Below are 18,620 nucleotides of genomic sequence, written 5' to 3' on the forward strand. Positions count from 1 at the left end.
TGCTTAACCACTGAGTCACACCAGCTGGGCTACCTCTGGTATTTATTTATTTCTTATTTATTAAAATTTTATTTGATTATAGTAGGAACACCTAACATAAGATCCACCCTCTTAACAAAGTTTTAAGTATACAATATAGTGCTGTTAACTATAGGTAACATCTTGTACTGCAGATCTCTATAATTTATTTGTCTTGCTTAACTTTCTGTCTGTTTATTAACAACTTTCTATCAGCTTCTGCCCCACCCCGTGGAAAACACCATTCCACTCTTTGATTCTGTGAATTTGATTATTTTATTTTTATAGTTTTCAAAAAATATATTTTATTGATTTTTTACAGAGAGGAAGGGAGAGGGATAGAGAGTTAGAAACATCTATCAACTGGCTCCCGCACACCCTCTACTGGGGATGTGCCTGCAACCAAGGTACATGTCCTTGACCAGAATTGAACCTGGGACCCTTCCATCTGCAGGCCAATGCTCTATCCACTGAGCAAAACTGGTTAGGGCTGAATTTGACTATTTTAGATATCTCATATAAATGGAATTATGTACTGTTTGTGACTGGCTTATTTCACTTAGCATAGTGCCCTAAAGGTTCATCCATGCTGTCACAGAATTACACCATTTAAAAAAATTTCCCCTTTTTTTAAAAGGCTGAATAATATCAATTGTATGTCTGTGCCACATATTCTTTATCCCATCATCCATCAACAGACACTTCAGTTATTTCTAAATCTTTGCTATTGTGAATAGTGCTGCAGTAAACATGGGAGTGCTCATATCTCTTTGAGATTCTGATTTCAGTTCTTTTGGATAATTACTTACAAGTGCTATTACTGGATTCTATGGTAGTTCTATTTTTAATTTTTTGAAGAATCGCTGTATTATTTTCCATAGGAACTGCACCATTTTATATTCCCACCAAAGGTGTCCAAGAGTTCCAGTTTCTCCACATCTTTGCCAACACTTTTGTTCTTTCGATAATAGCCATCCTAACAGGTATGAGGTAATATCCCTTTGTGGTTTTAATTTCATTTCCGCCTTTTGGGCACCTTTTCATATACATGTTGGCATTTGTATGTCTTCTTTGGAGAAATGCCTATTCAAGTTTTAAGGCCCTTTTTTTTAAAATATATTTTATTGATTTTTTACAGAGAGGAAGGGAGAGAGATAGAGAGTTAGAAACATCGATGAGAGAGAAACATCGATCAGCTGCCTCCTGCACATCTCCTACTGGGGATATGCCCGCAACCCAGGTACATGCCCTTGACCGGAATTGAACCTGGGACCTTTCAGTCCGCAGGCCGACGCTCTATCCACTGAGCCAAACCGGTTTTGGCTAAGGCCCTTTTTAAAATTGGATTATTTATTTATTTTTGCTATTGATTTGTTCCTTATATATTTTAGAATTAATCCTTTACCAGGCATTTTCCCATATAACCCTTTCGAAAATATTTTCTCCCATTTGCTAGGTTGTCTTTTCACTCTGTTGATTGTTTCCTTTGCTGTGCAGAAGCTTTTTAGTTTGATGTAGTTCCAGTTGTCTCCTTTTGTTTTTAGTGCCTGTACTTTGGTGTCATAGTCATGAAATTATTGCCAAAGCCAATGTCATGAAGCTTTGCCCCTATGCTTTCTTCTAGGTTTTAAGTATTTAATCCATTTCTATTTGATTTTTGTGTAAGGTATGAATAAGAATCCAATATCATTCTTTCGCATGTAAATATTAAGTTTTCCTAGCATCATTTTTGAAGAGACTGTCTTTTCTCCATTGTGTGTTCTTGGCACTCTTATTTCTAGGCTTTCTGTTTTGTTCTTTTGGTCTAAATACCTGTCTTTGTGCCAGTAGTGTACTGTTTAATTACTCTAGCTTTGTAATGTATTTTTGAAATCAGGAAGTGTGATGCATTCAACTTAGTTCTTCTTTTTTCAAGATAGATATGGCTATTCAGGGCCTCATTTAGTCTTCACAATGATTCTTTGAGTTAACTACTTTTGTCCCCACCTGCAGATGAGAACACTAGGCTTAGGAGGAAAAGGAACTTTCCCAGTATCACATAACTAGTCAGGACTGGATCTGGGAATGCCCTGGAGTGCTGTCCGACTCCAAAGCCAGTGTTCTTTACTATTATACTAGAGGCCCAGTGCACAAAAATTTTTGCACTCAGGGGGGTCCCTCAGCCCAGTCTGTGCCCTCTCGCAGTCTGGGACCCCTCTGGGGATGTCCACCTGCTGGCTTAGGCCCACGCCCCGGGAAATCGGGCCTAAGTGGGCAGTCAGACATCCCTCTGGCAGCCTGGGAGCCCTTGGGGGATGTCCACTTGCCAGAAGGGAGCAGGCCTAAGCTGCAGTCGGACATCCTTAGCGCTGCTAAGGAGGCGGGAGAGTGTCCTGCCACCACCGCTGTGCTGGCAGCCGTCAGCCTGGCATGTGGCTGAGCAGTGCACTGACCACCAGGGGGCATCTCCTGCATTGAGTGTCTGGCCCCTGGTGGTCAGTGTGTGTCACAGTGACCAGTTATTCCCAGTCGTTCTGCTGTTAGGGTCAGTTTGCATATTACCTTTTCATTATATAGGATAGAGGCCTGGTGCATGGGTGGGGGCTGGCTGGTTTGCCCTGAAGGGTGTCCCGGATCATGGTGGGGGTCCCGCTGGGGTGCCTGGCCAGCCTGGGTGAGGGGCTGAAGGCTGTTTTCAGGCTGGTTAAGCCCCCCAGTGGGGACCCTCACCCCATGGGGGTGTGGCCAGCCTGGGTGAGGGGCTGAGGGCTGTTTGCAGGCTGGTCACAACCCTTTCAGGGTGGGGGTCTCCACTGGGGTGCCTGGCCAGCCTGGGTGTGAGGGGCTGATGGCTGTTTGCAGGCTGGCCACAGCCCCTTCAGGGTGGGGCGGTCCCGCTGGGATGCCTGGCCAGCCTGGGTGAGGGCCTGAGGGCCGTTTTCAGGCTGGCCATGGCTGCGGGCTGGAAGCAGGTATCTGGGATTTATTTATCTTCTATAATTGAAACTTTGTAGCCTTGAGCGAGCTTAGGGCAAGTCAGGGCAAGCGGGAAGCTTGGCTTCCTCCATCACCGGGGGCAATGCAAGCCTCCTGCTCGCTCCAGTTCCATGGCCACAGACATCTTTGTGATGGACTGATGGAGTGAGGGTGTGACGGCTAATTTGCATATTGCTTTTTTATTAGATAGGATTTCATGTTTCTCAGCAAATGGAGTCATGAAATACAGGACGAAAGTATGAACTAGGACACAAGTAAAATCAGGTAAATTTCAGGATTTTCACTTTTATTTACCTGAAAAAATGCTTGTAATAATGTATAGTTCTTGGATTTTTTGAAGAGAATTTAATAGCTTCCTGCAAAACAGTATGAGATTCTTATTGAATTAGAGTATCAAAACAATGCCAATTTCTAAACAGGGCTTAATTGGCAGATTTCCCCTAAAAAACGTGCTCTCTAATAATCTATTGTTGAGATGACTAATCAAACAACCTAAATAGACCCATTGGTTTCACCCTGTTTTTTTTTGAAATCCTGATTTCAAATGAACCAGTACAGGGCTCCTCCTTTTACACTCCCCCTATTTAATACATCCTAGGAACATTGCCTTTTTATTGGTTAAACATGTGGTCAGTCACATAGTATGAAAAGTACTGCCTCTTCTCTGATTGCATTTATGCATTAACAGATGTGCTTGGTTTGAAGAAACGGATTCATTTCTTGATGGGAAGAAAAATCTTGTTTAGTTTTTCACTTATTTTTGTATGTGTGGGATTTTCATTAACTTTGGAACAGATATTTGCCAGGAAGAATGTAAGGTGAGAAATTGCATGTTTTTTAAGTTCACATCTGTGAACTTCAGTGTAAATGTGAACTTAGGTGGTTTATATGTTTTTATATTGTTACACAGCTACATTTGTTATTCAAAATGAATATACTAGATTAGATAATTCAGAAGCTACTAAAATCATTGAACTAGAATTTATAAGTAAGAGATAAAGATATAATCTTTATTATAAAAGGGAAGAGTTATTTGTTCAAAATACTCAGGAGACATTTGTATTATGTACCAAAGTATATATTTTTGAAAAAAGTACTTAAATCATTGTTCAGATCTCTTTTATACTTACAAGTAAATGTTATTTTCCATTTCTCCTGCTAGTATTATGTGAGAAGAGAGTAAGGAAAATGTTTAAAACCTCAGAAATGTATATAACCTGTCCCTCAAAAAAAGGTGTTAAATAATTTTAACCGGTAGGAGATAGTAATTGTGTGGAGTACATAGTATTTAAAATGATCAAGCAAAATTTCTATTTGTTTTATTTGTTCTTTTTTTTGCTTCTTTCTATACCATTTAAAGGGACATGCAGAGATTTTTCTATGAGGAATAATATTCAGAACCTCAATTACTCATTTCAAATAAATTTAGTATGAATACAAAGGATGGCAGCAAGCAGGATGATCTGCCAAAACTGTGTCAAAGAATTCTTAAGTCACCAGCTGATAAAAACTTCAAGCACATACATTTTTAAAATTTGTTTTCCCTCATTGTTTCCAAATCAATTAGTACTTCCTTTAGGTTCACCTTCTAATAATAAGTGATCTATACTCCTTACATGGTTATAGTTAGCAATGTTTCCTCACCTGGTTTATACAGAAATGACTGACTTGTGTATTATTACACTGGTAAAATGTACACCAAGAACTATAAAAATCCCATTTCTTTTTTTGAAACAAGGTTAATGGGTTTAAATAATCTTAGCGTCAGAAAGGACCCAGAAATCTCATAAGTCTGATCATTTGAGTGTAATAATTTGGCGTATTATTTCATTACTAGAGGCCTGGTGCATGAATTCATGCATGGGTGGGGTCTGTCAGCCTGGCTGGCTATCGGGGCCTATAGGGGCGGCCAGCTGGGGGCAGGACCACAGGAGGTTGGCCAGCCATAGGAGGTTGGCTGTGGGAGTGCACTGACCACCAGGGAGCTGCTCCTGTGTTGAGCGTCTGCCCCCTGTTGGTCAGTGCACATCATAGCGACTGGTTGACCAGTCGTTCGGTCAGTCAGTTGCTTAGGCTTTTATATATATATATAGATGAAGAAAACAATGGTTGTTGTTTTGTGAATGTTCTTTCAAATTATGGATCTGAAATTAAACATGTTTTTCAACTCTGTGGGTTAATTTAAGGTTCTTAAGTCTCCAGGAAGGGTATATTATAAGCTTGTATTATGTATATAATATCATAATAACACATGAGTATATTATATGTTTCCTAAGTGTAGAGAGAGTAGGAGTCATCATTCTTTTTTTTACATGTTCTTTCCTCAATTTGGGCTTATGCATGAAAGAAAGGAAATCTTTTCCCTCTCACACAGCATCCTGTGTGATCTCTCATTTCCACTTTCCTTTCAGAGTTTATTTGAACATTAATTTGTTAGTTCATTTTCATTGGACGTAACACATGTGTTTGTAACACTTAGTACTTTTAAATAGTTGGGCACTTTGCCTAGGTGTTGGTTCTACAGTGGTGACCAAAAGCTCCTACCTTCATGGAGTTTAAATCTAGTGTGTATGGGGGGTGCTTGTTAATATTATTACAAATAAACTGTGAAACATGCTGTGAAAGTAAAGTATGGGGGGGGGTTTATGAGAACATATAATAGGGGGATGTGAACTAGTGTGAGAAGTTAGGGACAGTGTTCCTGAAAAAGTGATATTTAAGCTGTGATCTGGATGATATGGAGGAAATAACTAGGAGTTAGGGGGAAGTGGAGGATGGAGATTATTTCAGGTGGAGAGAACAGCAGGTGCTAAGACTCTTACAAGGAAGAAGGTACATGAAGCATCTGGGGAAATGAACTAAAGAATACCAGTGTAGCTGGAGCAAAAGGAAGGAAGAAGTGAAATGAGGTGAGCACAGCTGGCAGGTTGAGGTCTTTCATGGCTTTGTAGGCCATGGTGGGAATGTGGTCTTTATCCTCAGTAGAGCCATAAAAGGGCTGCTCACTTTCACCCTCATGAAGGCATACTTGGGAGACTTGTACTGGAATACCTGGTAAATAAAAAATATGGCACCAGCCACTAGAAACCTGGAGCTCTAGACACTTTTCTGATATTACAGAGATCCCTTTTATTGGAGAAAGGTCTGAATACTCTAACAACAGTGTAGGTTTAATTATTTGTAAGCCAGTAAACAGTTTATTCACACAGATGATTTTTTTTTAGTTCCTACTTCAGAGATTCTGTAGTGATGCAAAAATGCATATACTAGTATATTTTGTCTTTGGTTGAAATTATGGCTTCCCATAAAAACCTCATTAATTCAGACTTATGGTTGTGGATAAGGCCTTGCTAAATTTATTTTAAAAAGAAGTATAGCAGCATTATTGTATGTTAATGACCATAGATAAATTGAAATTAAAATAAACCCGTGATATCTTCTAAAAGCTTTCTATTAGTAAACATATGGAAATTTTCAATTAGTGGAACAAATTCTCAAGCCAAGCATGTTAACCATATGGTAGCTGATTCATTTATTCATTCATATACTTTCATTCAATAAACATTTATTAAAATATGCTAATATTTCCAAATGACTTGATACATTTTTATCTTATTTAGGTAAAATATATCTCAGAATTTTGCATTTTATTTGTTAAAACATTTTAAAATTGAATAATTAAACCTGTATTATGAAGTATGATTATTGAATAAAGTTCAGTTAAAGAAATTTTAAAAATCTATTTGTGTATGATGATATTAGAAAAGTTGGAGCTCCTCAATAAGTATTTTCTGGGTATTAGTGTTTCTTTCAAATGCTCAGTTACTTTTTAACTTGCACTGCAAAGTTTGGAGTTTAGGTAGATAGAGATCTTTGGCTAGAGTATATCTCTATTGTAGTTAAATGATTATGGGACAGGAGTTTTAGGGGTAAGATAGGACAGGTTTAGGAAATTTTAGAAATTTTGGAAATTAAGGGGACCATGGAAGGAGCACAGGGCTACAGAGCAGCAGAAGGTATATTTCCATAGAATGAGGGAGCTGGAAACAGCAAAAGGTCTATATTTACAAAATAAAGAGAAGGAAGCCCTTCATGCAGAAGGAGAAGAAGAAAGCCCAAAGGGAATAGGAAAACAATAGGGAAGTGGGTGGGGGGAGAACCTCACATGTCCCTTGTGAGGTTCAACCTTTGAGCCCAGGAGTTACTATAGTAACCAGTCTAAGGGAATAGTGGCCAATCAGAGGGGATATCAAGGCACCAGGATCTGCAGCCTTTGTAAGCCATAGGGAAAGGGAACTCAGTGGGACCCTTTCCTCCTCCCCACATGGGAGTCCATTCTGTGGGACTCTTTCCCTCTCCAGATGTGGGAGTCTGTACTTATTGTTCAATAACTCTCCACCTTTGCTATGCCACTTTCTGTCGCTGGATTCATTCTTTGATCCCGGCAGACAAAGAATCTGGGTTCCAGTCCAAAAATTCCGTATCAATTACTTTGATGGAGCCTCACTTTTGCTGTTCAGGAAATTAAATTTCTTAGTGCTCCTAGATGTGATTGGGCTCAGAGGACTGGTTCATGCTAGCCCAACTCATGAGAGACTTTATATAAATTAGAATGCTAATGTATAAAAGTTTAAAGAAAGGCATCTTTTTAAAAAGAATAAATTAGAAAAATTTGATCAAAGTAATGCATGTACATGGTTTTTAAAAAATCAGATGAGGGGTTGGAGGGGAGTGTGGGGAGTGATTAACCAGGAACTTACATGTATATATGTATAGCCCACAGACACAGACAATAGTGTGGTGAAAGCCTAGGAGGGAGGGGTAGGGTGGAGGAGGTCAATGGGAAAAAAAAACAAAGGGGACATCTGTAATACTTTCGACAATAAAAGTGAATTTTTTAAAAAACAGATGATGTCAAGACACATAAATCATAGAAAAAAATTTATCTCCTGTTTAGTCAGCTTTTCTCTAGTAACAAACAACTTTAACATTCCAGAATCTATGATCTCAAACATTTATTTCTTGCACATGCAGATGTTACATGTTGACAGATATAGGTAAGCTGCCATGGCCCTGCTTTAGCTCTGAGTCCCTTTCCAAGACCCAGATTGAAAGAGCAGCCCTATTTGGGCATGCCATTATCATGGCAGAGGGAAAAGGCCAAGAGGTGGCAGACATATGTGACTCCTTTAACGTGGCTGCAGAACTGGCACACTATTGCTTCTACTCACATCCCACTGGCCCAACCAAGACATGCAGCCTAGTCCAGGGGTGGGCAAACTTTTTGACTCAAGGGCCACAATGGGTTCTTAAACTGGACCGGAGGGCTGGAACAAAAGCATGGATGGAGTGTTTGTGTGAACTAATATAAATTCAAAGTAAACATCATTACATAAAAGGGTACGGTCTTTTTTTTCAATAGTTTTATTCATTTCAAACGGGCTGGATCCGGCCTGCGGGCTGTAGTTTGCCCACGGCTGGCCTAGTCAGATGATGGGGCAAGGAAATATTCTTCACCTATAGGCAGTGCTGAATGGTACATGGCCAAGAGCAGGGCTAAAAACATCTCTGGGATTGTTTCCAGGAAGTTGGGAACAGTCATACAATTCCACACTGCCACAATAGTTACACAATATGCATAGATGATTTCTCAATTTATACATTTTAGACCAGTGGTTCTCAACCTTGTCTGCACATTAGAATCACCTGGGAATCTTTTTAAAATCCTGATTTCTGAGTCTCATCCTCTGGAAATTCTGTTTCTTTGTTACTAATGTTGTGGCCTCACCTGTGGGAGCACACTGACCCCAGGGGGCATCTCCTGCATTGAGCGTCTGGTCTCCTGGTGGTCAGTGTGTATCATAGTGACCAGTCATTCCCAGCTGTTCTGCTATTAGGGTCAATTTTCATATTACCCTTTTATTATATAGGATAGAGGCCTGGTGCACACGTGGGGGCTGGCTGGTTTGCCCTGAAGGGTGTCCCAGATTAGGGTGGGAGTCCTGCTGGGGTGCCTGGCCAGCCTGGGTGAGGGGCTGAGGGCCGTTTTCAGGTTGCCCACAGCCCCTTCAGGGTAGGGGAGTCCCGCTGTGGTGCCTGGCCAGCCTGGGTGAGGGGCTGATGGCCATTTTCAGGCTGGCCACGTACCCCGGCGACCCAAGTTTCCAGCCTCTCATTTTTTTTCCCCGCGGGCTGGAAGCAGGTATCCGGGATTTATTTATCTTCTGTAATTGAAACTTTGTAGCCTTGAGCAGAGCCCAGGGCCGGCCAGGGCAGGCAGGAAGTTTGGCTTCCTCCATCTCGGGGGGCAACCCAAGCCTCCTGCTTGCCTCAGCTCAGTGGCCTTTGCCATTTTAGTTGGGTTAATTTGCATACTTGCTCCTGATTGGATGGTGGGCGTGGCTTGTGAGTGTAGCAGAGTGGTAGAGTGATGGTTAATTTGCATGTTTCTCTTTTATTAGTGTAGATTATTCACTAACAAGTCAGTTACTATACTATATTTTTTTCTTTGTACAACAGTTATAGTATAGTAACTGGCTTGTCAGTGAACAATATAGAATGGCTAAAATTAAACAGACTGACTACCAAATGTTGCAAGAATGTGGAGCCACAGAAAAGCTCATCCACTGAAATTAGTTGGGAGGTTTTTTATTGTTGTTTTTGTTTGTTTTGTTTTTAGTTAAACTTCTATTACATGATAGCTATCTACTTCTGGATATTTATTCAAGAGAAACAAAAACATATTCCACATAAACCCCTGTACACAGCAGTTCTTACATCTTTATTTGTAGTAGCCCCAGACTAGAATCATCATAAATGTTTACCATTTGTATAAAAAATGTGGTATATCCATACAATGAAATATTTATTAGTAATAAAATGGAATGGAATATTGGTGCATGTAACAGCATTAATGAATTTCAGTCATTATGTTAAGACTGAAAGAAGCTAAGCTCTAAAATATGTTATATGATTCTGTTTATAATACTAGAAAATGCAAACTAATCTAAAGTGACAGAAAGCAAGTCTATAGTTGCCTGTGGCTAAAGGTGAAAGGAACATCTCTCCATCGCTAAAGTGCATGGGGAAACTTGGGATGTCTCTTTATTGTGGCAGGTGTAATGGGTATATGCTTATGCCCAAATGCATCAAATTGTACACATTGAATGGATGCATTCTTTTTATACTTAAACTATGCCTCAGTAAAATTTGTAAAGTGAAACAATAATTTCATGCATGCATGAATTTATTAATAGTGACATCATAGTTACCAATTTGTCACCTTCATAAATTCTTACCCTATGTAATAAAGAGGTAATATGCAAATTCACTGTCATGCCCTCACAAAGATGGCTGTCTACAACCAGGCTGGCAGGGGGGTTAGTGAGGGATGACCAAACAGCTGAACAGCAGGCTGTGTGGGGTGACCAGGCCAGCGGGGGGTGGGGGTGGGGGCGTGAGGGGCAACCAGGCTGGCAGGGGGTCCAGTAAGGGGTGACCAGGCTAGTGGGGGGGCAGTTAGGAGTGACCAGGTCAGCAGGGAGGGGGCAGTTAGGGGCGACCAGGCAGGTGAGTGATTAGGAGCCAGCAGTCCAGGATTGTGAGAGGGATGTCCGACTGCCGGTTTAGGCCCAATCTCTGAGGGGTCCCAGATTTGAGAGGGTGCAGGCTGGGCTGAGGGGACACCTCCCCCCCGTCCGTGCACGAATTTTGTGCATCAGGCCTCTAGTTATATAATAAAGATTGAGTTGCAAAGTGAGTGGTGCATTTAATTTGTAATTGGTTCCATATAATTCTAAAGCACTTTTCTATGATATAGATTTAATAACTCTTTAGCTAAAATTATGTTTTGCATATAGATCATGATATGTAATATATGTATTTCTCTAATTGTAAACATATTATGAGTTTATATGATAGTTCATACATGTAGCATAAAATTTCACTGTAAAATATTTTATTATGTTTTATTTCTTTGAAGAACATATATTATTTTTTAAACCATAAATTTATTGTTAAAAAAATGGATATTTTTGACAGGCTAAAATTCTGCTTTTTACTCTGAAAATTTATAAGCTGAAATATCCTCCTTAAAACTTCACATAAAATCTGAAGTGTAAATATTTGTTCAGCATCTTTTAATTTCATATTTTTCTTGTTTCAGCTCTCGAACATCTTCAAATAAAGAAGTGGTTATAAAGAGTGGTAAGACCTACAGTTGCCCTTATGATTCCTTGGGGGATTGAGGAAGGGCTTTGAATGTGATGGCCTTCCCTGCACCAGGAGTCTCCTTGCACCAGGAGTCTCTCCTGTGAAAATCTCTTAAACTTGTGTATTCTAAATTATGAGTCAAAAGAGGCTCAAGCCTGATATATTTCACAGTGCTTAGCATGTTATTATCACTGTGATACCCAAACTGGAGCCAAAGGTCTTTCCAGGATCATGTCTTTCAAAGTTGAATAATAAAATCATGAACAAAAACGACTAATGAAACCAACGTTTATTAGGAGAAGCCAGTCCTGGAAAAGGTGTAGCTGGGGTTCCAAGAACAGCCCAGTGTCCGGAACTTCCTTTCCATGTTACAGTTGGGAGTAATTTAGTATCCAAGCGAATTAAAGTCTAATAGTCCATGTGTGGAGGCCCACATGGCCATAAACCAAGTGGACGCAGGGATGTGCTCTCCCGCCACAGGAACGAACATCAGGCACCCATTGCATGCCAGGGAGAAGAGAGAGAACAAGAGGAAGTGCGCAACTTTTAATTTAGGGGGTGGGTAGTCTTGCTAGCTCTTAATTGGTCTTTTCAAAGAATTCTGCCTTAGCAATATCCTTTGGATTGGCTTATGTGCTGTCAGAGCACGTAGCAGGAGCCCTGCAGGAGCTCTGGTGCTCTGAGTTGTTCTGAGTGGCTATGAGTTTATGTATTTTTTTAAAAAAATTTTATTTGACTATGTCAGGGCTGGTTCCTGCTTGAACCCTGCCCACTGTACTAACTGTTGGGAACTTAGTCCCCAAGTTCCTCCTTTATCCTCTACTTACTAGTAACAGGTGTTGGGCCTGAGCCCCTCTGCCTAGGGCTGGACCTCCTAGGACGCTGGGTCTTAGCCGAAGAAGCCATGAGAGGTTGTGGATATATAAGAATGAGTCTTTATTGCTGAAGCCAGTGGCCATATAACCATCATACAAGAACAGTTCTCATAGCAAAGTCCATACAGGCAGGCAGCTGGACACCAGCTGGTAAATGCATATCTTTCCCATAAAGCAGCATTAGTCTCTGTACCTGTAGCTGAGCAGCCACACGCTGCCTCCTGGACTTACCGTCTCACATCATAGTGGTACCTGGCCTCTCTGACTCAGCAGCTTCTCCTGTCTCTCCTGCCCAGCTGCTCTCTCTAGCAGACTTCTTCTCACTCCATCCTCAGCTGACTCTAGCCTACTCCAGCCAACTAGCTGGTCAGTAACCTACTTTTATTTATTGTTTATTTATTTTTCTAAAATATATCTTTATTGATTTCAGAGAGGAAGGGAGAGGGAGAGATATACAGAAACATCAGTGATGAGAGAGAATCATTGACCAGCTGCCTCCTGCATGCACCCTACTGGGGATCGAGCCCGCAACCTGGGCAAGTGCTCTCGACTGGAGTCAAACCTGGAACCCTTCAGTCTGCAGGCTGACGCTCTATCCACTGAGCCAAACCAAAGAAGGCTTCGTGCCAACAGTGACATCAATCATATTGACTACAGAAGGACACAGTGTACCATGTGTCCGTGCACCCACTCATAGTATCTTGGCCTGATCAGAATTCCCAGGTTCAGAGTCCTTGGACATTCCAAGTAGACTTATGCTCAGAGTGGCCCTTGGTCATTCTAATATATTAATGACAAGGCCTTAATGCTCCGACCGGCCTTGACTATCCAGGGAGCTGGCATGGTTCCCACATAGGCCTTTCTGCCTTGTTATTGATTATCTATACGCTGCTGTCTTAACAACATCCATACATTTTAAAGTTCATGTCATCGGGAGTACCTTTCCTTCCCTGCCCCATTGGGGTGCTTTAGTCTATTTCCTTTTCCGTGGTCCCACCCCTGTCTACCTAGCTTCCTTCTGTCCCCTCAACTGATTTACATGAATCAATCGATGACATTCAGCCTTTGTACTCCTCTCATTTATTTGACAGATCAACAAAATAATGGAGATATGAAACCAATCCAGAATTTCACAATACCAGTCACACAGGTATGGATATGTTAGGAAACTAAATTATGTCTTTAAAAATTTTAAGCATTTCAATCAGGTCAGAGCCACTGTGAAAATATAAGTAATTCTATTAATAAATAATATTCTGCTTGAGCTTTGGATGGGGAAATATATTATGGTAATCTTATAGTTGAGAAAAACTAAAGTTTCACTTCTCTTACATATTTCACTACAATAGTTTTACTTTTTTTTTTTTTTTTAGTTAGTTGGTTTTACTTTTGTTGCTTTCTAGAGGGAATCACTATAGGACCATTTTATCTTTGGTTACAGGCAAGCTTGCATTGCTGCTGCCTGTTAAATTTCTCTTTGTACTTACACTGGAGGAATTGGTATGGAGTAGTTATCCAGATAAGTGGATCTTCTTTCAGATATATCCCTGTCTTTGTGACCTCCAGAGTCAGGTATAGAAGTGCTTTGTCTTAGGCTTCCTGGAAGTCAGCAAAGGTTTCATAAGAATTAAAACAGTGTTAGAATACTAGTTTGCTAGTTTATGTATATTAAGTAATCTGGAGCTGGCACTGTCCAAGACAGTAGCCATTAGCCACATGTGGCATTTTAATTTAAATTCCAAAGTAATAATGCTAAGTAAAATTAGAGGTTAAGCTCTTTAGTTGCACTGGCTACATTTCCAGTGCATTATGCCACACCAGCCTTTTGACAGTATAGATATAGAACACATCCAGTATTGGAGATTGTTCTGTTGCACATAATGGTCTGGAGAATTATGCTTGATTTCTAAAAACCTCTTGTTTTCTTTAACATTAATTTCTTTATTTAAAGTCCTACATTATTTGGGTTCTCCTGATATTATTTTCTGATGAGATTACTGCAATTATCATGACATGACGAAGTTTTTAAATTAATAGACTTAAGTTTACAGAAAAAAAGTGAACAAAAAGCATAGAAGGTTCTTATATACCCTCTCAATTCCTCCCTCCTCCAATTTTTCCTATATTTAACATCTTTCATTAGTGTGGTACATTTGTTAAAATTGATGAGCCAATATTGATAAATTATTATTCATTAAAGTCTATAGTTTACACTAGGATTTATTCTTTGTGTTGTACATTCTGTGAATTTGAACAAATATATAATGTTATCTATTCACCATTACAGTATTATACAGAATAATAGTTTCATGGCCCTAAAAATCTGCATCCCTGCTTTCTGCCCCAGCAAGTGACGTTTTAAAGTCTATATTGATAATATTATTTGAAAAGTTGGGTTTTTGTTTGTTTTTTAATTTGGTCTTTTCCATTTTTGGTGCTTTGTGGAAATGGGTTCATGTACCTTTCAAGTATACTTATCTTGTAAGGCTTGCTATGATCTGGTCCACTTATCCCCTTTGCCCCACAATAATATGGATTCTGGATAGAGAGATCAGTTTCAATAGTTTGTGAATTAGCCCTTTTGCTTCCAGAAAGCATTTTGTCTCTTATTTTGTTTATTTGGTTAATTAGGCCCTGAACTACAATCTGAGCAGACAAGGGCATTTAGTAAAAGAACCTTGGAATGCATTCAGCCATGACAGCCCAGTTAATGTCTCCATGGATGGAATCCCTTGCATTCTCTTTTGGGCCAAAAGAATAACAATTAAGTTTAAGAACCAGATCTGGCTGGACCTTACAGAGGAAGCTTTTGGCCAGAAAGCAACAGTGGATGCTACCAACTCAAATTGCAGTGAAGAAAGTGCCAAGTAAGTTGACCATTTCATCAGATGATGCCTTTTGGGTGATAGTAGTCTATTAACTAGACCGTCCAGTTTTCTGTCATTTCAGAACAAAGCAGTAGGTTCCTTTGTATATGACCTGACACACATCCATCAGGAAATTTTTAATAATCTACAATGAAGACCAAGTCAGAAATTAATTTTTAAAAATGTGTTAGTTTTTTGTCTCAGCACTTTTCTTCTGAATCCTTTAGCTGATTATTACAGTATCTTGTGGGAAATCAGGGCTCCGAAAATGAAAGTTGTCAAATGCATTCTGAAAAAGAGAAAAGGATTCCAGGCATGATATCGGTTCCAAACGTGAGATGTCAAACTGCGTTGGTCTCATCAGGGAGGAAATTTGATATTACAGGGCAGAATCATTCCAGTGGGTGAATGGAGAAGACTGAGCCTGTATATACCCAGGAGAGGAATTGCTGGATCCTGCTCAGTTCTGAAGTTGCGGAACATGGTCTGTTTAAAAATATGCTAGGGTACCTTTAAATGGCCAAATGTCAGATAATTCTTTTTTTTTAAAAATGAAATTTATTGGGGTGACATTGGTTAACATGAACATATAGGTTTCAGGTGTGGGTTACTATGTTACAAGATCTTTATATTGCACATGTGCTCACCACCCAAAGTCAAATCTTCTCCCTCCTTCTCTCCCCACCCTCTTCCCTCTGGCAACCATCACAATGCTGTTTGTGTTCATGAGTTTCAGTTTTATATCCCACATATGAGGAAAATCATATCATTCTTACCTTTTTCTGATGTATTTCACTTAGCATAATGTTCTCAAGGTCCATCCATGTTATTGCAGATGGCGCTATTTCATTCTTTTTTATGGCTGAGTAGCATTCCATTATGTATATGTACCACATCTTCTTTACCCAACCCTCCATCTTGGGATACTGGTTGTTTCTATTTCTTGGCCACCGTGAATAATGATGCAATGAACATAGGGGTGCATATATCTTTGCAAATATATGATTTTGAGGTTTTTGGGTATATACCCAGGAGAGGAATTGCTGGATCAAAAAATTGAGAACAGATAATCCTTTAGGACATTTCAAAATGATTAGAATAATTACATTTGATTTGACAAAGCAGATTAAACAAATACGCCTTTAGAGGAGGAAATCAATTGCCAATGCCTTTCTCTGCTTTTTAGTTGTCCAAGCAAAATTTTTTGCTTGTATTTGTTTTGGTCCAGGGGGAGGAAGTCTGGCATGTCCCACTAATTTCCTGAAAATCTTCTTGCTTTCAATATTTACTGGTATAATGGAGGATTTTGGAAGATTCTGTTCTGGTCTGGTTTAGATGGGCAGAATGCTTTATATAAACCATAACATACTGTGTGTGTGTGTGTGTGTGTGTGTGTGTGGTCTTTTTATATTTATATACTTTGGCTGAAAACACTTTTTTCTTGAACTTCAAAAATTCTTGATGTTGGGTAAAATAGCTTATATTAATGTAAACTTACAAGTTATATTACAACTCTTAGTAAGTACCTTGTTACTCAGAATAAAGCTCTTATTAGGGAACTATGGAATTGTAAGCATCCAGGGTCCTCCCAGATTTGTTGATTCTGTTATAGCTGACTATCAGAGACTCCAGCACTGCTGAGAGTTTAGGAATCTTTCCTCAGGCACTAGTCAGTTACCCACAGGGCTCGTTATTGGCAGTCAGCTGCTCAGAGAGAGGCTGATTGCCTGGGAATGTCTTGCCTATTCATGTCTGACTGACCCTCCTTGATTCCATTTATTCTGATCTGAGGCTATTTGTGGGGAAGAACAGCGCACCATAGGATTTTGCTGGGCTTTAAAAACCACAGTGATCACTGGGATCCCACAGAAAGAATGAAAACTTGGCTTCTAACCTGAGTTCTGCCAGTGAGTTCTGTGACTTTACAAAACTGGAGCCACAGTAGAATCATCATCTGTGAGATGGAGGTGATGGCATCTATTAACTAACGGCCAGGAGCACTTATAACCATGGTCCAGGTGTTGTGCCATAGACTTCACAAGCTTGATGTTTGATATTCCTCACAGTACTATTGCCAGTAAGTCTCCGAGTCACAGGTACTATTATTGTCCATGTTCCAGATGAGAAAGTCAAGGCATCTAGAGCTTAGAAAACTTGCTAAGATTATACAGCTTATATAGTAATAGGGCTGGGGTCTAAAACATCTTTAATGATGATATTCAACCTCCTCGTTCTTGGCCCTACTTCTTAAGGTAGTGAAAATCAAATAAGGAAATATATGAATAAGAACTTTGAAAACTTGTCAAGTGTTACTCAAAGTATCTTATTTAATAAAAGCCTAATATTCTGAGTGTCTGGTCATCTGGTCGTCCATTCAACTAATCAAAGCGTAATATGCTAATGATATGCTAAGGCCACTCAACCACTCACTATGACGTGCACTGACCACCAGGGGGTAGACCCTCTGACCGGTAGGTTAGTTTGCTGTTAGGGTCCGGCTGGGACTGAGTGAGATGGGCCAGACATGCCCTGGAGCCCTCCCTGGCTGGCCAACCTCCCGCATCCCTCCCTGGCCCTGATCATGCACTGGTGGGGTCCCCCAACCTGGTCTGCACTCTCTTGCAATTCAGGACCCCTCGGGGAATGTCAGAGAGCCAGTTTCAGCCCGATCCCGCAGGCCAGGCCTCTAGTATGTTAGGAGACCTTCCTAACATACCAGTGGTAACTAGTGTAAAATAGTGTCTAGTTACCTGGCGGAGAGGCCCAAAGAAGTTTTGGGTTTCACAATGCACACATTAATGATTGGGTGGAACCTGACTTTTTTCTTCTTGGTCATCACTCTAGAATTATACTCAGGACAAGAACTGGGTGTGCAGCACCTGCTTCCTCCACGGGGATAAGGGAGGCTTCCCAGGATGTGAGGTGGTCAAGGACCAGCTGCTGAGACGGAGTGTCTGTCCCTGATTCCTGACTGAGCATGCAGTGCTGGCTAAACACTCATGTCCTCAAGAACCAGAAAGGGAGTTGCTGAAAGAAAAACTTAAGCAAGGTCATGTAAGGTCAAAAGCACAGATTTAAAAAAGATGAACACGTTTTAGTGCTTGAAAACACAATGTTCAGAGAAAGGCAAATTGTTGGCAGACAGATTTCCAATGGAAGTCTTGTTAAATGGTCGAAGCCCTACAAATAGAGCATAATCCTAGTATCTGTCTATATTTTGAATTAGGCAGTTATAGTCTGAAGAATTCAGAATCCATTTTAAACATGGGAGGTAGGGAGTTTGGAAGAGTAAAATAAGCTCTTTTTTGAGTGACTTGCTAGGTTGCATTTCGCCTTTGTGTATCGTTTACCATGCATTGCCTGGCACTTAACGGTTGCTCACTGAATGGTCATTGAATTTGCTTTGTTAAAATCAGGTCTCATGTTCTTTTGAAAAAATTGATTTTCTGAGAGGAGAAGGGAGAAGGAGAGATAGAAACATAAATGATGAGAATCATCAATTGGCTGCCTCCTGCACGCCCCCTACTGGGGATTGTGTGAGTGCCCTGACCAAGAATCTAACTGTGACCTCGTGTTTCATGGGTGGATGCTCAACCACTGAGCTACACCAGCAGGCCTCATGTTCTTACTCTGCAGCGGAGCATGTTAACAGCTTTCACTAAAACCAGGACTG

At 40.3% G+C, this 18,620-nt stretch overlaps 1 protein-coding gene across 1 annotated transcript in view; it reads left to right on the forward strand.

Moving 5' to 3' along the window:
- The first annotated feature begins 3,618 nt into the window (after window positions 1-3,618).
- Window positions 3,619-18,620, forward strand: part of ATP6AP1L (ATPase H+ transporting accessory protein 1 like) — a 29,096-nt gene continuing 14,094 nt past the window's right edge. Inside the window, 4 exon segments of the mRNA XM_036310245.1 lie at window positions 3,619-3,812; window positions 11,159-11,199; window positions 13,172-13,230; window positions 14,712-14,947. Of these exon segments, the coding sequence (XP_036166138.1) occupies window positions 3,619-3,812; window positions 11,159-11,199; window positions 13,172-13,230; window positions 14,712-14,947 (530 nt within the window).

This window comes from Myotis myotis, unplaced genomic scaffold (genome assembly GCF_014108235.1).
Source record: "Myotis myotis isolate mMyoMyo1 unplaced genomic scaffold, mMyoMyo1.p scaffold_m19_p_5, whole genome shotgun sequence".
Lineage (NCBI taxonomy): Eukaryota > Metazoa > Chordata > Mammalia > Chiroptera > Vespertilionidae > Myotis > Myotis myotis.